Here is a 23,092-nt window from a genome sequence, read left to right as displayed (position 1 = left end):
TTGGATACCCCTGGGAATGCCTGCAGATTGTCAGGCTTGGCCGAGTGCTCAGCTACAAGGCTGGTACTGTTGATACATAAAAAGACTCCCCAAATAGAAAGGAAGGAGAAAGCCCAGCTGTGGACAACAAACATGGTCCTGAGTTTCTCAGAGGTCGATCTTTGTTTCACAAGCACAGCTGAAGCTTTGTACTTCTCTAAGAGAAGAGCAGAGCCTTGAAATGACATCCTGAATTGTTGCCCAGGCTCTTTTTGCTTTTGAGGCACCGGGAGTAGGCGGCTGCTTTCCGCTACACAACTGGTACAGGTGTGAGGTGTATGTCAGATCTCTTCCCAGCTTTCTGAATTTGACAGCTACTGGAGAAAATGCTCATACTTCCTCTCAGAAGGAAAGTCTGGTGCAAAGGGCCTTGCTCTCTTAGTCTTTGCCAAATCTGTTAATGTTATTTATTATCCTAGCAGAGCATGCTGCTGATCAGGGAAAATCTGTCTGTGAGTTTGGGGAGTGTTTTACAGTAAGTCTGCAAAAATATCCACATGGCACAATAAGCTGTATTGCCACTTAGTTTCAAACAGTCACTGATGCTGAAATCAGATATCAGTATTAACAGAAGTTCTGGTCTCTTTTATCGGGAACAGATCCAGCTGGAACTCGCTGGAATCACTGATGCCGGTAGCAGCACTTCCTTGCACAACACTGGGAGTGGATTTTCTGAACTTGTTTTTCAATTTGACTCCCACTGCTTTGGTGCTTTCCTTTTGGCAAGCATCTCACCTGTGGCCCCTTTGAGTTTATTCGTTCCAAGTTTCACGCTTTCTAGATCTTGCTGCAGAAGCTCAGTCCTGGATTTCCCCTCTAGCCCCTCTGCAGCCTGTTGCTGTGTCAAGGGAGAGCTGCTATGGCCTGGCAAACCCTGACTCTCCTGCTAGGATGATAATCCAGGCTGAATCTAATTTCTCATAAAAAGCCATCTGCAAACTTTGCAGAGCAAACAAAGCAAGCAAATTTTAAGAACTTTAACCCAATTCTCCTATATTTGGAGCACAGTTTGGCCCATGATAATTTGCTAGTTGTTCACAAGTGCATCTGCTTTGCACTAGTTGTCTAAGATCTGTTCTATATGAAACACAATTCCCCTTTTTTCCTATTGCTGATTGAAGGCGTTGCCAACGTTTATGTGGTTCCAATCAGTTTGTGCCAGTTAGGGATTTAAAAGAAAAAGAAATTCTGTAACCTTTGTCTTTTTAGTATAAGTAGTAGTATTTGTCCAGCTCCAGAGATGGAACTCTGGCACATTTGGGAATCAGAAAAAGACTTTTTTTTTCCTAGTAAGGAAATGAAAAATAAATGCCTGTAGCTTTCAGTGAGTTCTGCCATCTGGAATGGAATTGTTGAAATAGAATAATGTATCTGTCTGCCCTCTTGCAAAGTGCTTTTTGAATAAGTGATGGACTTGATGAAAACTGATGCCTTTAGCTCTAGTTCCCAGATTTAAAACTTGATCTTTGAATGTGTAAGTTCATCATCTCTACAGCAGTATTTAGCAGCCAGCTTTCCTTTCCAAAGTATCGGCCAATACTCTCTCATGTACTTGAAGAGACTGGAGAATGTGTCAGCTTTTAAATTGAGGCTTTCCAATGGGTAACCTGAGAGCTATGGCTGAGAAACAAAGTGCACAGCATGGTGGCTATATAGCAAATCTGGGGGAAACTTGGCCAGGACAAGTAGCTTTCACGGGCATTTGCTGCTCTGGCAAGATCCATCTAATTGCTTAGTACTTGAAATCAAGATTTAGATGTTGAATTCTGGGTTCCTGCTCTTGTAAATTGTCCTCTGAAGTTGATATGTGCAATTTAAGAAGACACACACCCTTAGCCATATTCCTAAAAGGTCAATTTATTGAGAACTACAGAAATCCCACTCTGAAAAGTTCCTGCTGTATGGAATGAATTATGTCTCTGAGAGATGAGTCTCCTGAAGAATCCTATTGCAGAGCAGGTGGTTTATTTTGCTGGAAAAGTGCAAATGTCTCCACCTTCTTTACTGTAGGAATAGACTAACACCTACTTAAGATATTCCATATGTGCATAAATATGAATACATATGTTATAATGTGTTAGTATAATTCTTTAGTTCAATTTGAGAACCTAACCAGGTTCTTAGCTATCTCTGTGAGGTTGTTTTTTGTCCATCCTTCAAGACTGTATTTGTATCATTAGGGACGGATTGGTCTCTATATTAATTCCATACCTCTCATCAGTGGATTATTCCCAAAGTCTTCTTGCTACCTTGATGGAATTAAGTGCTTGATTCTTTATGTACAATGAGCTGGATTTTTTTAATAGGACTTGCCTTTTTTTAAAAGGGCTTTTCTATGCTTTTTTGGTGTGTGTTTAGAGCTTTTTTATTTGTTTTTCATTTTGTTTTCATTTTTTCTTTGTTTCCCCATCCCCACCCTGCCAGTCTGGATGGTTTGGATGGTTTCTGAAAGCTATCAGTGTTGACTTGGGTTCATACTGCAGGTGACTGGAATTATCACTGTCCCCCAGAGAAATCAAGGGAGGGACTCCAAAGTGCTCTTGAAACATTTGTGTTGCCTAGGGATGCTCTCCGGTGATGTTGCATTCTGCCTGGACAATGAGGAGGGCAGAGGCTCTGCCCTCTGCTGTGAGCACATCTGAAAACTGTTCTTTTAAATGCACTCTGGTTACTGCAATAACTGATTCAACAGCAGTCCCAGCTCTTCTCTTCTGTGGCCATTTAGTTTACTCACGTAGTATAGCATCATCAAAAAGGAACAGAATAAACTATTAGTTTGCCAAATATCTTGTGACAGTGAAGGGAGTTTAGATTTGCAATGCTTCAGTAATAATACATGCAGAATCTGCACCCTGCCTTACTGAAGCTGTCGGTTTGAATGTAAAAAGATGAATGTGTTTAACCCTGCAGCAGCCTCTATCTGCCAGTGTCAGGTGATGTGGTCCTTAGCAGTCCTTAGGCTTCTTTAAATGCTTAAATTTCAGCAACCTTCAGGTAGCCTGGCTGGCTGCTCTGAGGTGGGGGACCTGGTTACAATCCCCAAGGAGCCAACTTGGCCGCTCAGGCAGAGCTGCTGGAGGGCAGGATGCTCTTTCCATGCTTTTCATCTACTGCTGCTCTGACAGCCATTACTGTTGATTTCTGTGAATTTTCCAGATCTTGGACACCTTATGCCTGCTGGGGGCTTTTTGGAGTTGGCTTTGTATGAAACACGGGAGCGTTGCCACCAGCGTGCAGCCAGTGGAGCAGGTGGCTTGTGCATGTCCGCTCCTTCTGCTTCTAGACAAGAGGCGACCTCCTTCCAGAGAGGTGCCTGCTGCTGCTTTCTGCAAGGCAGAGCTAGGGGGGTGCCCAAACTGAGAGGTTATCTGCTAGTGGCATTTCCTGACAAGCACACAAGCTGAACTAAACCAATCTGAGATGGGGTCTCCTTTTCTCTTGGAGGGATGTGGTGGAAGCAGAGTAGCGGTGCCTGCTTCCCTCGCAGCGCTCCTGCAGGTTCATCGCAGCTTCCTCCAGCACTTTTTGGTGGTGATGGAAAGTTTGTCCTCTTCCTCCTCCATCCTCCACTCTGTGTTTTTGCTGCTTCTACTTAACAAGTGTCTGTAATGTGGGCTGGCTCAAACCTACAGTAAGAGCTGCAGACTGCAGAAAGACCTTTCCCCTGCGCTGTCCTGCCTGTGCCTTTTGAACCTTTGCACTTGAGCAGAGTTTTGTGAAGTGCTCCTGCAAGGGGCCGTGCAAAGCAGCTCCCATGGGCTGTGCGGCCATCCTGGCCCCTTGGGCAGGGGGCTGCTGCTGGGCAGGGGGTCAGCAGAGCCGAGCCCCTGCCGCTTTCAGCTGATTGCCTAGGGGTCTGGAAAGCAAACACTGAATGATCAAAGGCTGCCAGATGTCTGTTCTAGGGATATTGTTTTTTTCCATATCCCAAAACCAGGCTCTTATCTTGTCTTTGTGGTGGGTGATTTAATTAAGTTAATACAATTAAAAGTAAGTGTTTAAACAGGCCTACTGAACACAGCTAGAGCAGTGCTAACCTCTGCAAGAATGCCAGGGCTCCTGCAGCTCGGCTCACGGTGCCTCCCCGCCTCCGGAGAGGCTCCCAGGGCTGCATGGCGAGGAAGGGACCACGCGACAGCACCATCCCTCTGCTGATCTAATTTTGCAGGAGGTGAAAAGCCCTTCCTGGTACCCTCCATGCACACCTAGGTGCCTGCCGAGCCGTGTCCCGGCCCGGGGAGCTGCCGCCTGCCATGGGGCTCCGGTGCTGCAAGGGCTGCGGCCAGGAGTCTGCAGGTAAATCCCTGCCACGCTGCCCTGGGAGCCTCTGGGCTGGGGAGGTTGGGGAAAGGAGGGTGATGCCACCAGGGCTGAGCCTTCGGGCAGCCTCAGAGGGTGCTGTCCATGTCTGGGGTGCTTCCCTTAAAAGAAAGAGGGAAAAAAAATGTTGGTTTGACCTGTGGGCATCATGCTTAAAATGCCTTCCTCAAAATGTGAACTTTCTTTTATTTCTTAGGATTTTAATATTGTTGCAGAGATCGTAACCAACAGACATTTTCTGCCTCTATCTCCTGGAGGGGTCAGTACTTTACAGAGCCAAGCAACCGCCAGTGTAGGCAAAGGTTGTATAGGAGGTAGCTGGGGCAGATCTGGTGTCCCTGACCACACAAGATCTGGCTCCTGTGCTGGCTGCACAGGGCATGTTGGCTGCTCCCAAGGCCACTTTGGCACTGGCTCCCCTGTTGGGATCAGCTCATTTGCTTTGGCAGAAGCTCCTGGTTGGGGCTTCAACCAGGCCCCCTTCACTGCGGGAATTCTTACAGCAGGAACAGAGGTGGGATTTAGAGACTGAGAGGCTGATAGGGCTGGCGTTTGGGTTGCTGCATTTGCCCTGTCTCTTGATAGCTGGGCTTTTAGCACATGGAGCGCAGACAGGATTAACTGGGGAGCGGATTCCAGGCTCGTAGCAGAGCTCTGGCAGGCGAAGTGCAAGTCCTCCTGGGCGCAGCTGGTTATCTGCAGCTATCAGAGGGGCTTGGAAAGGTGGTGTTGGGGATGGGAGGAGAGGGTGTTTGTTTCTTGGAGTCCAGAATAGAACTGGAATGCCCCCCCCCCCTTTTTTTTTCTCCAGAAGAGTGAGAGAGAGACCCCAAACCAACAAGGAATTATCTTAATTGGGTTGCTGGAGTAGAAATATCAAAACAACTGAGAAGCGGGGAAATATCAAAACTGCTAGAGGAAGCTCAGGATTGTTTTTAGCTGTGTTTTTTTTTTTTTTTTTTTTTTTTGTAGTAGAGTTGTCCTTAATAGCTAGAAGGTACCAGATCTAGGGGTATGTACACTGGATCATCCCTTTACACTCTCCTCTAGATTCAGTCACTTAACATGTGCCCCAAGGAGAAAGCTTGTGAGGGATGTGATTGCCAGTAGGAATGGGAGTCAGGAGCCAGAGTGGAGCCTTCTTGGGCTTACTCACTGGCGCTGTCATCTCCCATTGGCCTGGGCCAAGCTAGAGGCTGGTGGATGGACAGTGTTTCTGTGTGTTAATGTTGATTCATGTGTATTTTCCCATCTCCTGTACTTGCTCACTTTAAATGTGAACTTGCTCACATTTTTTATGCTGGACAGTTGTTCCTGTCAGATGATCCAAAAAAAAAAAAAAGTTTGCACTGTTGCAAAGAAAAATCATTTTAAAATGATGCAACATAATCACAATTGTCAGTGAGTATTTCCTTTACTTTCTTTAACTTGGCCATTAATGTGTGCTCTTAGGTTTAGCCCTCCTAAGAGACCCATGACTTTTTCTCTATATCAAGACGCGTTTCAGACTGCAGTGGATGGAAAGTTCCAAACTGGGGCAGGTGGGTAGGAGAAACCAAGTTCTTGGGCAAGCACCGTTTGCCCTCACGATCTTTGCTGACAGGCTGTCAGCAGCTGAGGAGCACTTTCTGCTATGAATTTGGGCTTAAAAAGATGTCAAGTCTGTAGTGCTTCTGAAAGGATGTCTAGGAGGAAAGTGGGACTTCTTTGAAATACTAAAGCTGTCCAGGTTCTCTGATGATTGTGATTTGTGTAAAAAGAATAAAAAGGGAAGTCTGAAAGTCGGTTGCGTTTTCTTAGTGACTTTAGTGTCTTCCATGGCCTTTGAAAAAGGGGCAAGGCTTTAGGGAATGGTAGAACTTCAGAAACATCATTCATGATGAGTACGGAATGTATTTTGTATCTTCTAGTCAGTGATATCCCAAAAGTTTAGAGATATAACCACTTGGAGTTAAGGAATGAATGTTCATCTTCAAAAATTAAAAAAAAAAAAGGAAAAAAATTAATTTATTTCTTTGTTTTCTCACATAATTTTTTCCACATATCTTTTCCGCCTCCATAGTTACTGTGCAGATACCTTTTGGCACAGGACCAGCATGGTCTAGCGTTAGGACTACTGAGCAGCTACTGACTTCAGCCCTACCCAGCCGGCTCCCCTACAGGCAGTGTGGCTGTGCCGGGGGGCCAAGCACACAGCAGCACAGCTGGAGCTGCAGCCAGATAAGGAAGCATGTAAATACACCTGTATGCTCTCACGTTTTTACTCGCTGTCTTTCTACCTGTGAGAAACAGTTTTTACTGTTGTATATTGGGACCTGACAGCTGTGAGAACAATGGATGTTGGGACAGGAATGTACATTGAGTTTCCTTAAGAAGCAACTCCTCTTGCAAGGTGATTAGTTCATGGGAAAAAGATGGTGATTTGGGAGTGTTCTGAGAGTGTCCTAACTAGCTCATGCAAGGGTTTAAACAGCAGCCACCATCTTTGTTCTCCATGGGCTCAGTTGAGTGCTGATGGTTTCAGTGTTTTCCCCTCGGGTGCTGTGGGTGGTGTTGTTTTGCAGGTGAAACGTTGCTGCGTGCTGTTCCTGCTGCTGCCATGGGAGTGCTAAATCACAGCCCCAGGTCAGGAAGGGCCTTTTGCTGCAGGCTGCTGCTGTGGGCAGTGTGTGGGGAGCCCTCGTGCAGTGGGAGCCTTGTCCTGCCACGTGGCCTCCCCGTCACAGCGTCTGCAGTGGCCTCAGGCTGGGGACAGGGGGTGGACTGACCCTGGAGGTGCTTCCTGCCCCTTGGGTGGGCTGGCAGGCTCAGGCCCGGGCACGACACACCGGGATGCTCTGTAATGGGCAATTGCAGCTGGTGAGGATAATGCTTGGAGGATGTGCATATCCAGACAAGGAAAAAAGGCAAAGATTTCTCTTTATTTTTTTCTTTATGAAATGCAAAAATTAACCAGAAATTTGGAAAACAAAGATTTGTTTTTATAAGAAATTCTGTGAAATATTATCCTGAATTCACCTGGGCAATTACTAATCTCTGGAACACTTTTCTAAGAGTGCCGCTTTCACTGAGAACAAGCACTAGCCTTTGACCTAATACAGCAGAGCTGTCACAGTGCTAGGAGATAGAAAAAATGCTGTTAACCTTCACAGTCTCTATTACTTATGCTCCAAAGAGGAAAGAAATTAACTGATAGCATTTCAAGGGCTTGTTCATGTGTTCAGTCCTTCACCTGATTCATAGCCCTGGAACAGGGGGAAAAGGGATTGATTCATTGTAGAAGATATTGGCTGTTTGCTGCATAGAATCAGTCCCAAGTCTCTGTTGAAACGCTTCACTAAAGAGGCTTTTTACTTCCACAACTTTTCATTGCTCTAAGTTGGAAAAATAAGTTTCAATTAAGTGGTTTATTTCTTCCCATAAAATTAACACTTTGCACTGAGTGCTAGTGCTGAACATTTGAAATTGCTGTTGCTGTCCAGGGAAGTAACGGTCACTTTGCATTAGCCCTATCCAAAATCATAGAATCCTTAAGGTTGGAAGGGACGTTTAGAGATCATTTAGTCCAACCCTCCTGCATCATACGCAGGGTCACCCTGAGCACGTGGCTGCATCCAAGCAGGTTTGGAAGGTCTCTGGAAAAGGAGACTCCACAGCCTCCCTGTGCAGCCTCTTTCAGGGCTCTGTCACTTTCACTGTCAAGAAATTTTCCTTAAGTTCCTGTGGAAGTTTTGGTGCTTCAGTTTGTGGCTTTCTCTGATCTTATTGCTGGCCACCACTGAAAAGAGGCTGGTCCCATCTTCCTCGCTCCCTCCCTTGAGATATTTATATATACTGATCAGATCCTCGCCTCAGCCTTCTCTTCTTCAGGCTGAAGAGGCCCCAGTGCTCTCAGCATTAATTGCCTTAAATGAGCCTTAAAACTTAAATTAACCAGAGCAGGGGGCAGCCCTACAGCCCCCTGGCTTCCCCTTCACAGCTAGGGAGCAGGAAATGTGGGGCCAAAACCAGTAGTAAGGGTTTACTGCTGAGTTCCAGCGAAGCAGTGGGCCCCTGTCTGTGTGTAAAAGCAGTGAAAGGTGGTTCCACATGGGCAGTGGGGACACCTGGACTATTCTTTCCCTAGGGAACAGCCCGGGTGCCCCTCCAGTGAATTGCCTTTGTCATCCTGCCACAGGTAGAACTCCTGATTGGCCTTGTCACTTGAGAAAGTGCATTTAAAAACTATAAATTAATTATGTGTGCCAGTTTAGCCTAATTTTTGCTTGGCAGTCAGAGTTATATATTTTCTAGACCTTATTCTTAGAACTTTTCACAACTGTGGCAGTAATTGAGTTTTCATGCAAAAATACCTTTCTTCCTAACCCAGTTGAAGTGTATGAGAATGTTGAGCAAAGAGGGGTCTTGCTCGGGGCCGGGGGCCTGGCATTAGGCGCGTGGGGGTGCCTGGCATGGACGGGCTGCCGCGGGGGCCGTGTGTGGCAGAGCCTCTGCCACAGGCCTGTCCCAGCGATGGTGAGGCCTCCTTCCCTTCCTTGCTCAAAAGAAAAAGCTCTAGGGAGTGGGAGAGAGCTCCCTGTGCAAGTGGAAATGTTGCTGAGGGTGGTTCGTGGTGGTGTCTTGCCCTGCTGCTTCTCCCCAGGCCTCATGGCCCTCTCGCCACGCTGCGAGCCCTGTCTCTGGGCTCGCTGAGCTCGGCCGGCTCCTGCAGGCTGCAGAAGGGCTGGTACCAAATGGTGTCTCTTGGCATGGTCTTCATGAATGACGGTCTTGTCCAGCTTCATGGATGTGTTTGCTGGCTTGGAAGGGCTAACGCTTCTGTTTCCTACGCTGAGAACAGCTGCACATGTTGTTATCAACTGGTTTCACTGTAATTCGTATTTTACACTCTGTTCAAGGATTAACACTGATTGCCTTGCATCTGTTGGAGGTGATCGTGTTGCTCGAACAGCTGCTCTAAGTAAAAGGGCCTTTCAGATCACTCACTTTGACAATGCGTGGGGTGGTGAATGATTTGATCAAGCCCAAACACCCTGATTATTGTTGCAATAATAATAAGGCCAGTATTTTTCTGATTTGTTTGTATTTAATCTCAAAGTGCACTGTTAAATCTGACAATAAAAACTTTTTTTAAAGAAATGATAGGATCAAAAGATTTAAGCATGTTATTTTTGATTTTAAATAATTACCTTATGGTATAATCTAGAGTAGTATATGGTAATTGATTTCCTTATCAGAAAGAATACTCCTTTGAAAGGCAGGGGCTGGGATTTGGGGAGGAATAAGTTGCTGAAAGTGATTTTTAACTAAAAAGACAGGAAATCGCAGTAGGTCCCTACCATGTGGGTTGCATTGTGGCCACTTTTTGTCTTTTATTTGCCAGGTCCTGGGAGAAAACGGGCAGAGGAGAAGGCAGGAGAAGAGTTTGCTTTAGCTGTGCTCCATGGAGCCAGCAGGGCCTCCTCTTGGTGTGGGGGGGATTCCCTGTCCCCCAAGCTGCCAGTCGGGGGCAGAACTCGGCGTGCTCCCTCTCGCAGAAGTGTGGTCATTACCTCTATGTGGCTGTCCCTGCTTTGGGGCGCACTGGCTCCTGTCCCAACAGAGACGATGACTTTTTCCACTGCTCCGGGGGCTCCTGAGGTTCAGGAGAGGCTCCCCTGTTCTCCTGTGGAGGAGAGGAAGGAGGAAGGCTGCAAAAGTCTTCTTTCTAGCCCTGCTGAGGTGTAGCTGCACCTGCGATGAGAAGCGGGTGCTCACAGACGTGCTGTGTTGGTGGGATTAATGAGCCGAGCAAGTGAATCTGGAGAGGAGAATCAGATGAGATCAGCTCTTTGGAAATCTCTTTGCGAGTTACCTCAGTTCTAACCTATCTATAAAAAGGCCATTACCCTTCAATTGGAAAGTGCTAAGTGTGCTCAGTTCATCAATAACCAGTGATGCTGGGCTAGCAGCCCAGGCGCATGCGGTACTGAGGGGTGGGCAGTTCAGCTGCTGCTTCCCTATTTCATGTTTTTGTGAGGATATAGTGACCCATTAGCAAACTGCTGCCTCCTGTATAAGGAATGAAAAAGACTGTGGCCCCCCATATCTCTTGCTTATCTCCTCATGCTGTGGAGAGTAACTAGAACAGAAGGTGGAGAATCTAAGCAAGACTGATGGTTAGTACTCTGCCTTGGGATGCCTGCGCTGCTCTGGCTCAATTGTCCTGCTGACCTCAAGCCAGTTTTGTTACCCTTGTAATGTCTCAGTTCCCTGTTTGTGATAACAGCATATGAGACTAAGAGATTGAATTGGGTAAAGATTGTGATAAGGTCAGATGCTGTGATTATGGAGATCTCTCTCAAGCCTACACTGCTCTGTGCTGCATGGGCAAACAGCATATTGCTTGTGTGTTAACATAGGACAGTCAAATAACATTTAGAAATAAAATGGCATACCAGTTACTGCTGGTTTTAGCAGAGCATGGTAGGCCGTCTAGAACACACACACATACACATTTATTTTCTGACCTTGTCTGCATTCTTATAGTCAAGTGTCATAACCATGAATTCTGCTCCCCATCTTTAGTAATTTATTTTTTTCTGAAAAGTTCACTGTGGAGATGAAAACTTTCCATGTTCATGCCTTACCTAAGGAGAATCTGTTTTTTTCCCCAAAACTTCATGGTATTTAGCACCGACAAAAAGAACAAACTAAACACTGAAGAGCAGGAGAAAAATCAGGGGGAAAAAAATCTTCTTGTTACCAATATTCTTGTGGTGTGGCTTCAAATGCTGGCAAGAAATATACTCTTGTTTTAGAGCAGTTTCTTTGACTTTCCTTATCAAGTCCCGGAAAGATTTGACAATTTTGATTTGTGAAAACTCTGAGCAATACATTTTATATCCACTAGTTCATGAAATTAATGCTTGTGGGTCTATTCAACTCTAAATCAGTGACTTGTCCATGGGTCAATACAGTGTAAAGACCAATATCTGCAGGGAAAATAATTCAGCATACCTGAATAATATAATTATATAAGGGCAGAATATTCCTGGAGAAATGAGGCCAGCTCAGATTCCACAGGACTTCAGTGTGTTTCCATTTTTTTGTTGTTGTTGGAATTTGCTTCTCCTTTCAGTCCAGTCTAAGCATATAAGCAGTATATGTCAAGGGGATGGCAGAGTGAGGCAGACTGAGATGTGCACCCTGTTTTATACTAAATAGCTGGAGTGTTTTTTGATCTAATGGGATGTATCCTAAAGCTTGATTTTCTGTATCTCAGGACTGCTGGCTCGGGAGTCTTACGGTATAACCCATGCAGGTCTCTCACACCTCCCTCCTCTTGACTGCACATGATCAGGCCACCCATGGGAATTCATGGTCTATTAATCAGGTCATTCCTCCTATTCAGCAGAACAGCATCCCCAAAGTTTCTCCAAGCTATCAGAGACCCATTTAGTGTTTTGGAGACTCTGGGCTGGCTCAGGGAGGGTGTGAGCATCCTTCTTTTTTATTCCTGTAGGTGAGTGTAAATCTGAACTGAGCAATGGGTTTCAATATGGGAATAAGGTAAATAGGCCTTTGGAAGTCCTTGGTCTATAATAAGCAAAAGACAAAAGTGCTCTCTGATTTCTGGGGATGACTTTGAAGCTGTTTTCACATCTGCGATCTGAAGTTCATATCTTCTGCTTTCAGCACTGCTTTCTGAATTATCTAAAACAGCAGAAAAATCAGACATGAGGATAGCTCTGCAACAGCAGCAGCCTCTCCGTCAATGAGATGAAACATGACCGAGGGTTTTTTTCTTCCTCACAGTTCAGTTTCCCTGTGCAGACCCCGTGCTGAGTTGTTAATTATCAAATTATCCAAGTCTGTTGTCTCTGCCTCAGAATGTAGCTGTTGCTAGTCTGGATCTGACCCAAGGTCCCTCTGGTCTCGTGTCCTGTCTCTGAGGGTGCCTGGTACCAGATATCTCTGAGGTGAATGGGCTCTGCTGCAGCAGCAGCTGGCAGACAGTCTGCCCCTGCACTGGGTTTCATCATTTTCTAGACAGTTAGAGATGTCTTAATCTCTGGAAAAGAAGGTTTAATACTTCTGCCAAAGCTCTTTTGTTATGGCAAAATGATCATTCTGTATAGTCTTACTGGCACTAGAAATGTACAAACCCTTTGAATTATGAAATCTTTGCTCCGTTTTCTTTGTTAACTTTTTAAAATTTGCTGCCTTTTATCTTCATCAGAAATTCTGCCACTCCTGTGTGGTGGCACTTAAAGAACAGATGCTCCATTTTCTGACAGTAAAGCTGTGCCTTACTAGGAGCAAAAGCACCTTCTCCTGCATGCTAGATGGCAGGGTAATGCAGAGCAATGGATTTTTGCAAGAGCAGCTCTTTCTCTAATAGATCTCAGTTCATCTGCTGACTCTTCCTAGCTCCTCAGGGAAGTCATTATTTCTTTCTCTTTAAAGAAAGCAGTTTTCTTCTTCCCTGAAGCCAGCTCAGCTCCAAGGACTAGGAAAGTGCTTGAGGGGCTCTGCTGAACAGCAATCCCTTCTTGTGCAAGTGCACCTCGAAGCACAGGAGACCCTCCTTCAGTCTCTTGTCAGCTGTAGATTAGTGAGTATAGCTCCATTGCTCTAAATATGCTGTCTGTATTTTACAGAAGGGAAATCTGAGGCATAAAGTGAGTTTGTAATTTGGTCATGATGTAGAGGAAGCTGAGAGTTCAGCTGGGGATTGAGCCAAGGAACAGCAATCATGTCTCTGGTGTTATCAATGGACAACACTCCTTAAAAGCAGCACCTGTCTTTTGAAAGCCCTCAGTATGTAAGAGTAGCTAAATGTTAGATGATCTGGTAACCAGCATGCTTAAGAAGGGGGCAGCTTCCCTAACATCTAGGGAATGTTCCCTAACCGTTCCCTTCCCTAACCGTCATCTCTCTCCTAGTGCTTATTTAGACAAGAACTTCCCATGAAATATTTAAGCCTGTTAAAACAGCAATGCAGTAACTCAGCAAGTCCCTGCAAGTGTTCTCTTCCCAGCCTGCTGCAGCTGACCTGGTGCAGTTGGGATTCAGTTCCTAGCAGGAGCTGTTCGGGTGAGTTTTCTGGCACAGGTAGCTAGAGCTTAGAGCTCCTGTTTCCAGAGATGCTTTGCTGAGACCTTCCACAGCAGCTGGAAGTTCCTACTGTGGCTGAGTGCTCCATTGGTTCAGAAGAACATAAAACTAGGAAATAAATGTTTCTTCACAAAACTGTGGTGTGTTGCCCCTATTCAGAAATAATGCAGCTGGAGTACAGGTCTCGGTTATTCCAGTTTACAGGTGAGGTTGCTGAGACACTGAGAGCTAAGAGCCTGACTTTGAGAAATCAGAATTTCTTTTGAAGTCAGTGGGAGACATGGAGCATGGCAGCTCTCAAAATCAACACTTAAGAACAACACTAAAAGTGCTACATGTCTGAGGCAGAGCTTGGGAGAAAATTTGATGGCGTTCTCTCTTGGAATAGACGAGCATGCAGTAGCTAAGCTTGTCTTATGTTATTGCTTCCTGTTTCTTTTTAATTTTCAGTGAAACTCTGTGGTTAAGTCAAATTCTTGTATGTAGTTAATGAGCCTCACTGGGTTATTTATATTGGGTTGTTTTATTTCCCTTTGGCATTCTTGTTGCTGAAATCATTCTAAGGAAATCTAATGTTATAATAAGCTTTTTAAAGGCAGAATCTAGCATGAAGCCTACAAACACTTAGATTGTGGATAGTAAAGTAAAATTGTAATTAGAATGTCTTGTTTGCTCTCAAGCAGAGAAAAGTGACAGACAAAGAAGTAGGCAGGATCTAGGACTGAAGAGGTACATTTTATTATCCATATTTTGGCTTGACCCGGGTATCTGCAGGCTGTTTGAAGTTGCAGTAATTTAAAGGTCTGTGTCCCTGCAGTGATGCCCTTGTTTTCTAATTCCACTTCTTAAGAGCGTGTTGGATTAGCTTGAATAACGAATGTGTCTAATTGAGGGAGCTTGGCATTGGATGTTAATGTAAAATGAGATTGGAAAAGCAAGGGTGATGTAACCTTGTGAGGACATAATCTTTTTTTCTTTTCAAGTATATGTCATGAAAGACACTGTTCTTGACATGGTTCTTAAAATCCCTTTCTTTGTGACTACGTGGAGGCTGGTGTTGGATTTGATTCTTAGATCCTTGCAAATGCTCCGTGGCAGAGTAGGACTGACAGCTGTGCTCGAGTCTGGCCTCTGCAGCCGCGCACAGAGGGTGGCCTTTGGTCCCCCTGCTTCCCACTTCTGCAGCATCTGTACCCAGCAGCTGCTGGTCACACCTTGCTGCATCTCCTTGCTGCAAAAGCAGGGACAGCAGAGCTTATGAGGGGACAAGCTTTGGAGGACAGTGCTCTTTACAGCAGAATCACTCTGGTTTAGACATGAGCATCAAAGCAGGTGGTTTAAATAGGTGGTTATAAAGAGAGGGGGTGATGTGAGGTCTCAGATGCCCATTGACAGGGATGCTTGCATCAGCCTAGGGGCTATTACACACAAGAAGACATGTCTTTTCTGGAGTCCAAGAGTCTGAATCAAAAAGATACAGATTTAGTTTGAAAAGAAGATAAATGCTCCAATTTTTCCATGCTTAAATGTTGAACATCTTAGTGAGTCCCTGTGTGCCAGACACAGAGCCATGAAAAGCTTTGTACTGTGAGGTGGACGCTGTGTCCTTAGGGGCTGTTATGCCCTAGGCATTGGTGCCCTGCCAGGTGCAGTGCTGCACTATCAGCTGCAAAAAATAAAGGCTTCATCCTTGTGGTTTTGTTTGTTTATTTATTGCAAGTGATGAGTAGTGATGAATTTGAGATCTTGTATGACAGGAAGAGGTAGCAGAGAGCCTCTCTTCTATTTCATAGCAGCTATTGTCTTGTTCTGTGCTAAACCAGGAGTGTATGGCAACTCATGCAAAAAGCTGTTTATTGAGTACGGAAAGCCAAGGCTTGAGGGCTGCTTTGAAGGAAAAAGAGCGAGTCCTTTGCCACAAGAGGGAGCACATGAGAAAGTCTAGGAAAAAAAATGTGTGTGTTGTGATAGTTGTATCTGTGTCTTCAGTTCAGACCCAAAAAAAGGAGATGGGAAGATATTTGGATGGAAACCCCTGCTGTCGTTATGGGAGTGCTCATTGGGAAGCAAGGATGCTAGTGATGACAAAAGCCCAGCTAAACTTCTGTACCCGCATGCTGCCTAGCGGCACTTTTGTTATTGTGGTTTTTGTTAGGATTTTGTGAATCGAGCTCATGGACTAATTTATCCAGTGAGTCGGTCAATCCTGGATTGGGGCTTGGGGCTCAGGGAAGAAATAACTTGAGGAATAGTTAAAATTCAGTGTTGCTTGTATCTGACTGGCACTCTATTACTAAACCCATTTAACGAAATGGATATTGATTTGGCTAGTTCAATATCCAACGGAGTCATGCTGATACACTTTTAATGTACTCAGACTTGAGTTATGCTGAAGGGCTGCATCTATATAACTGCATTGGGTTTTATGTCAGTTTAGTTAAATCTGTATAAAAGTGAGTATTGATAAGCCGTAAGTGCTTCATAATGGGTTTTTGCTTCATAAGCTCATTCAGCTAAGCTTCGTAAGGCCCAGCTTAGTTGGGCCTTTACCTCGTATTCCCCTTTTCACCTGATCTTTAGTGCTGCATGCTTTATGGGCTCATTTTTGTTTTGTAAAAATCTGCCCAAGAGTCCCGAGGTGAGCAGGGAATGGGGAGCGGGCGGCCGGGGCAGCGCGTACGCGGTAGGGCTGTGTGAGGTGGCCCCGGGATGGCGCGTGGCACAGGGAGGCCTTGGGGCTCCCGGCCCTGCACGCGGCTGCCCTCCTCTGCCTCCTCCCTGCTCCCTGACCACCAGCTCCTCAGGGCATGGGGCATCTGTTGCAGGGTCCAAACCAGCCAGGCACGTCCTCACGAGCTGCCATTCCCTCCTTGGACTACTTCTAGCTGTCGTTTGTCTCGCTTGCTCCTTCTCTCTCGCAGAGCACAAACTCTTGGGCAGCGGGGTGGCCAGCTGCGTGTTTAGGCAGCACCCCGCACGCTGAGGCCTGGGCTTGGTGAGAAACTTCGGTTTCTGTTGTGGCTGAATTTTCACTACAGCTCTCTGCTTCAGAGAGATTCAGCCCAATGGGGCTTTTGCTGCGTATCAGCATTGGCTCTTCTAGTGGCTCTGTCATGGGCTGTTCCTCAGCACTGGGCACTGACTTTTTAAACTGACTTAAATGAGACAGGCCAAGTTTGAGGCATCATCCAGGGGGCAAATTGCACAGTAGCAGTGGCATGCAAATAACAAGTGAAATTCAGTCATTTCCTAAAAACAGATGGAAAAATTATACTTTCTTTGGCCAAGTAAAATCCTCCTAGCTTAGGCAAACGTATTAATTTAATGGCATTATATCCTGTATTTACAGCTTTTTAAGACTGTCAGGACAGCCTGAGGTTTCAAAAGATTAATCCATGGATGCCAAGCATACACCACGCAGGCCAGAACATTTCCCTACCATCCTATTTGTTGGTGGTTCTTCAGATGTGGGCAGGAAGCGGGTCGAGGACGAGATGAGTTGTTCTGCTGGTCTTGTCCCTGCTGTGCTCTTACCCAGAGGCTCCGCAGCTCCTTCCCCGTACGTGAACAAAGTCAGCCTTTCAGGGGAATAAAACGCTAACAGCTCTGTAAAAAGGGCACATTTAAAGATGTGTTGGAACGTGCAGAGAACACCTACATTTGAGCTTACGGGTGCACCTACTCTCATAAGGAGAGATGCCAGCTGCCCTTCCATGGGACGTGCTTGTCATGTGGTGAACAGGTTTCCAGTCGCGTGATGAGTGCAGTGGGAGACAGTGCTCAAGCGCCTCTCAAGGAGGAGATTTGTCCCATCCTAGGTGAATGGGCGAGTACTATTGAGTTACTTGATTCATATTATTGTCTTAAATCAGGCAAAAGCCTTGTGAGTTGTGTGTAGACCACAAACCTCAGGACGTTCCCTTGTTGAACAACAGGGCAGACAGGAGAGCACCCGGCCTCCTTTTTGCCTGCCTTGGCAGTTCAAGAACTCAACATGTGCTCAGCTATCCACTGCCACGAGCTGCACCTCATGGTGGAGTTAGTTGTGGGAGTTGAGGAGATGTGGATAAGAAAAACGGTGTCATGATCTCGAAGCAGCTGAGCTGCAGCCTGCAACTGATTACTCATCTATTTGAATTATTGTTCCCTACTCCAAATAAACTTGCTACTTTTTTTTTCACTTGGAAACAGCTGCCTATTTTCATGTTAGCTTATGAGAAAATCCAGAATCTGCTCAATTAAAATCATCCTGCAACGGTTCAGCTAGCTGCCCCCATGCGAAGGGCCGCCCTGCAGCCAAGGCGGTAGCAAGGGACAGTGCCAGAGGCTCCGAGGAGCCCCAGCTGTGAGCAAAGGGGAATGAGCAGAGCCCTGGGACCCGAGCGCTGCCTCCTCCTCCTCCTCACTGCTGCTCCTTCACAGCTGTGGGAATGCCTAAAAATTGCAGGCAGCCAGTGAGGAGGGGGGAAAAAGATCCCTGCGACTTTCAAACCTTTGGCTGAAGGCCAAGATACGTTGCTGTGGGCAGAGATTCAGCATCACAACTGCAGCCATGAGAGAGATTCAAAAAATGACTGAGGTTTATTTTTAAAGTGTGTTTAATTCTGAGTTTCTTTCTCAGAATACTAAGTCATCCTTGGCGTGCCAAGGCCTAGCCTGCCCTTTTTCACTCTGCTGGCCCTGGCCTGGCCTGTCTCATTCATTCCCTCAGCTGTTATTAATAGCAATCACTTAGTTGTTTGTTTTCATTCTCTTTCTTTCAGTTATTCCTACTCTGCTCTCAGTGCCTGAGGAACATGAGACGGCTTGAGATTGAGGTGAGGAAGCTGGGGTGGATAGAGGGGTCAGGTGCTCTCTCCCAGAGATATTCCCCAGCCAGGTTACCCTTCTGCTATTGCCCCCACATCATGGGGGAGCTTTTAGGGACTTGCTAGTGGTAGCATTTTCAGAGAAAGTTAATGACCGAGTTGGCTCAAGGTGGCCTTCCTTAAGCCTCATTTTGAAGTGCTCTGCCCACATACCTGCTGCTGTTTGCAGTGCAGGTAGCACTGCTGGCATGGGAGCTGTGAGCAGGGGTATCCATGACATGCAAAATGTCATTTGTCAGGATTTACTGCTGCGCACCCAAAGGGTGCCCATTTTAGCTCAACGTCAACAAGAGCATTAACATTAGAGTGGAATGCAAGCATTTGGGGCCAATTAAGAAAAATAAAATAAAAATTAAGGGAAGGAATTAGACCAGAATTACTCATTGAACTGATGCAATGAATTGCTTCCATTAAAAGAATGAAAGAGACACTTTGAACTTCTTTTTAAAAATCTTACTTTCTGCGTGCTTTTGGTGGTAGCAGAATTAACACAGATAATATTTTACCTGGAAAGGACATATTTCAGATGGATGGGGAAGTTTTATCTTGTTGATCCAGAATGAGATATGGGATTAGAGAAGACTGGATGGAGAGGGAGGAAAAAAAAAATCTTTTAGTGTCCTGAATCTGTTTGTGACCCTGCCTAATGGCAGCTCTTTAAAACTGCTCCGGTGTCTGTACACAGATGGACAGCAGCTCTGCATGTGGTTGCCTGCCTTACTGCGAAAGGCTGTTACCTTTACACTGAGATTAGTGCTGGGCAAGCTCTATAAATAACAGTAAAAGAGTAGCTTGGGAAGGATGGAGGGCCAGAGCCCCAGGATGTGGGTCTCTGCATTACGTGCTCTGTGCTCGTGCCTCCAGCCGAGAGGTGTTTAACAACCTGCACTGCCAGATCCTGAATTAGGCTGTGCAGCTGAGCAGAGGAAGCCCTGCTCCTTTCTGGCTCTCCCTGGTTCCTGTGTTGGGATATTGGTGCCGTGAGAGGCGCTGCCTGCCAGTTCAGCATTGCCACACCTATGGGAATGGAAAACTGCCGGCGTTGCCAGCTACCCTGGAAGAAGCTGAGCACCAGAGAGACATTAGGAGGAAAGAATGTGCTTGCATCTCAACAAATATTAGCACTCATTCATCTGTATTAGCACTCGTTCATCTGTATTTTAAATTGGTTCTTAGAAAATGCAGACATCTCCTGCTATTTGTAACTTAATGAGGAGTTCAGTTTCACTGCTCCCTGGGCAGAAATGTTAACTGTCTCATTAACCTCTGTGACGCTGATGGCCTTTGGGCATGAAAAGAGAGAGAGCCGTTCTCCATCCAGACAGTCGGCAGGGTGCATTTATCACCGTGCTGGTACTTATCCGTAAACAAATAATTCATGTCTCAGGGAAGAGCTGCTCTTCCACAGCTCTGTGGAGTACAGCCGTTGACACAACACTCTTATATATTTATATAGAGTAAAAAATAACTGGATTTTATGTTTTTATGGTTTATATGATAAACATGTAAGAGGAATGAAAGGAACTGATTGTAAGGAGGTCTTATTGAGATTAGACATAATGAGAGCTAAATAAGTCTTGGGGGTAAACGTTACAAAAGACAGTTTGAGCTATAGAGTTGAGCAGGTGGAGAATCATCCAGTGAATCCCTAGACAGCAGTGGTGAGGTTTTGTCTTACACTGAGTGTCTGTTCCCTGTCTTAGAAAGATATTGTGAAGGTAGAATCCTCTTGAGTATTAAGGCCCAAGGTAGAAGGAATAAGATTGTGAGGATATGACATCAGGGTAGATACAATATTAGCTCATCAGTTAGAAGGTGAATCAGCAAAGGCTCTTTAGCTGTGACCCAAGGGAGAATCTTTCTTTTTCCTAGGAAATCAGTTGTGATTATTGTGCCCTATTGATTTTTTAATATTATGAGAATTAAAACTTTGAGGTTCTTTTTTTCTTTATTCTATTTTTCCTAAATGGTGGTGGTGTATGTATGTTGCAATGAAATATTTAATCAAGTTGATGAGCAAGTATGCGTGCCTTGCTTTTGACATCACTATGATGAGCTTGAGTGGAGGGGCTGCATACTTAGTGGTGATATGTTGAATTTGGGCAAGAGGTTGAGGTTGGCAGCCGCGGTGTCCCTGTCCTGTCCGCAGCATCCCGGGCAGACCTTTCTTTGGGGCTCTAGCTCCAACCCTCACCAACGCTCCCAGCAGTGTGGGGAGATGGAACCTTGGATCTCCCATGCTGGGCAGAATCCTAGCAGTTTGGGTGAAATTAGACTTACATACATTCTTTATTAAAATCAGTTGGTTCAGACAAAAGGGACGGGGAAAGAGCCGTGACCACAAGGCTGGAAAGATGTTCAGCTGGATGTATAACATGCACCTTCAGCAAGTTGTAGGGGCACAGAGAGATGTAATTTATTGGAATGTGAGGTTGTTGATGTGAGGTCTTCTGTTTTCCAGCCTAAACAGTGATCTCTGCTGCTTTTATCACATGCAAATTCCTTCCTAATTAGCCATTCTCTGTCATCTCTCATAGTTGCCAGGAATCATTTTTCCATAACGTATACCTTGTTTTCACCTAATAAGTTGTTTTTAATAAGCTGGATCTCCAGTGGCCCTTTCCATCTTTCAGACTTATCTAGGATCTTTGATCTACTTCTGTCACTGAGTTTCCATGCACTCTTGCTATCTTCACGTGCTCTTGCATTTTTCTGCTCACAGGTCATTAGTGAGATGATACCTGAATTCTAAAGAAAACATTCCAAGATCTGCTCTCTAGGAGGAGAGGAACACTGGGTGACTCTAAATGGTAATGTCTAGATTTTGTTTGCATTAGGGTATAACACCTGAATCACAGCTAAGACCAGAGTTCATTTGTTTTTGGTGTAGCCTTTGTATTATAAAGAGAGGCTGAACCTCTACTGAAGAGTTGGCACGGTCAGTCTGCTTCAAGAATACAATGATTTTAGAATTCCAAATGGCAAAGATGCAGTCCTGTGATACAGAGCTGTTATAAATTGGTTTTGAGACTTCACATTTATTAGAGCAAGAAGAACAGAAAGACAAACCAACCACCCAGTCTCCTAACGATTTTTACAAGCAAGCTTTATGTGGCTTCAGGCTGCCTAAGCAATTCCGGTTTTACGTGGGATTAGGTCTGCCCTTTCGTGCAAGCCGTCCAGCATGGGCTCTGGCGAATCCGACAGCAACGCGGTGCTGCCCGTGTCCCTCCCAGCTCAGCCACGTCCTCGCAGGGGCTTCATAGCTTGTAACTCTGGTGTTAATTACTCTGCAACCTCTGCTGCGTCGGCCAAGACAGAAATAAGTTGTCATCTTCTCCGTTCTGCACGCGGGAAGCTCCAGCAAAGGGAACCACACTGTTCCAGTTGGGTGGTTTATGTGCAGAGCTGTTGTGCATCACTTCTCAAGCTTAGCGTGTTGTGTGCTCTCCTGATGCTGTTTTGAAGGGCCCTTCTGATAGGTCTGAGTCCCTCAGGCAGGGCTAATGTTTAAGGCCATTTGAGTTATTGTAGAAAGGAATTTGGGAGCCATGGGGTGTGATGCTCAACTAAACTCCAGGTGTGTTACCCCTGCTGTATTTCTTTCTTTGGCTTATTTTATAATTGTAGCTTTTCCATCCCTTTTGTGGGGCATGGTTGGAGGGATGGCCTGGAGTTCCCAGCCTAGGAATCCTACACCAGCTGTAGGAGTCAGTCTAGGGAAAAGGGCAGTAGAAGAAAACAGTGAGAAAAAAAAAAAATAGTGTTTTTAGCCCTAATAGGGGAGAGCAGGGCAGGAGAGCTGGTTCAGATAGGGTGCGGGTTGAGAGCGCCCTGGTCCCTGCTCACACAGGCATCTCTTGGTGACCTGTCACAGATGGGATCCCCTTGGCAGCTCCGGGACTGCTCGGCTCCCTCCTGCCGGAGCAGAGGGATTTGGGCTGCGCCCAGGGCCGGCCGGGGCGGCGGGTCCGTCCCGGGCCACGCGGCCTGTGCTCCCCGGGCTGAGCTGGCCGGGCAGTGTGGCACAGGCGTCCGCCACGAAGAATCCCATTCAGAGCAGCTATGCTTTGGCAAGGGTCCAGGCAGCTGAAAGGAGCCTTACAATGGATAATGCTGGGCAGCCATAGGAGAAAGCAATGTTCCCAGCCCCGTGAGCACAAACTGCTGCATTTAAGCGACACGGTTGCATAAGGGAAATTGAGGCGATGTCAGTGCTGCGGACGCAGCTTGGGGAATGGAGGCTGAACGGTGGCTGCTGGGGTTGATGGAGCACAGGCTGTGAGGAGCCAGTATAGCTGGTGCATCGCGGTACGTCTGTTCTGCAGCATCGGCTGCTTCACGGTGCAGCATCCCCATTTGCGTGCAACAACATAGGAAATGTTTGCAGCAGTCGGACACTGAAGCAGTCTCAACTAATGTACTGCTTGCTCTTGCTCTCATTAGTGGCTCAGGAAAGATGAAAGGAGGCAAGATTGCTCCAGAAAATGCGTTCTCACTGCAGCTCCAGATTCAGTGCTCCCCAGAATGTCTCAGCTATGTGTCAGGACAGAAAACACAGGCATCCTAATGCTGTTCTGTGAAACCATGAGTAACTTCCATGCTCTGAGCACTTACAGGATGAAGGAGGAAGGAACCCCTGGCAGAGCGAAGAGCTCAGATGAAGAGGAAACTTTCTGCTTCCCCTCTCCACATCCGTACCAGCAAGATGCTGATATTCTGGGACAGATTGTCAGACCCTGCGAGGGAGGCATCAGGGAAACACT

General features: G+C 46.0%; 1 protein-coding gene across 1 annotated transcript in view; it reads left to right on the top strand.

The window, feature by feature from the left end:
• The window catches only part of LOC112956858 (rho GTPase-activating protein 22-like), a 45,101-nt gene extending 23,916 nt beyond the window's left edge, over window positions 1-21,185 (top strand). Inside the window, exons 4-5 of the mRNA XM_026050331.1 lie at window positions 18,222-18,275; window positions 21,049-21,185. Of these exons, the coding sequence (XP_025906116.1) occupies window positions 18,222-18,268 (47 nt within the window). The 3' untranslated portion in view covers window positions 18,269-18,275; window positions 21,049-21,185. The remainder of the gene's footprint in view (window positions 1-18,221; window positions 18,276-21,048) is intronic.
• Window positions 21,186-23,092: the final 1,907 nt, after the last annotated feature.

Source organism: Nothoprocta perdicaria, unplaced genomic scaffold (genome assembly GCF_003342845.1).
Source record: "Nothoprocta perdicaria isolate Ctin4 unplaced genomic scaffold, notPer1 scaffold_110, whole genome shotgun sequence".
In the NCBI taxonomy this organism is placed as follows: Eukaryota; Metazoa; Chordata; class Aves; order Tinamiformes; family Tinamidae; genus Nothoprocta; species Nothoprocta perdicaria.
This window is presented reverse-complemented; position numbering and strand designations above follow the sequence as displayed.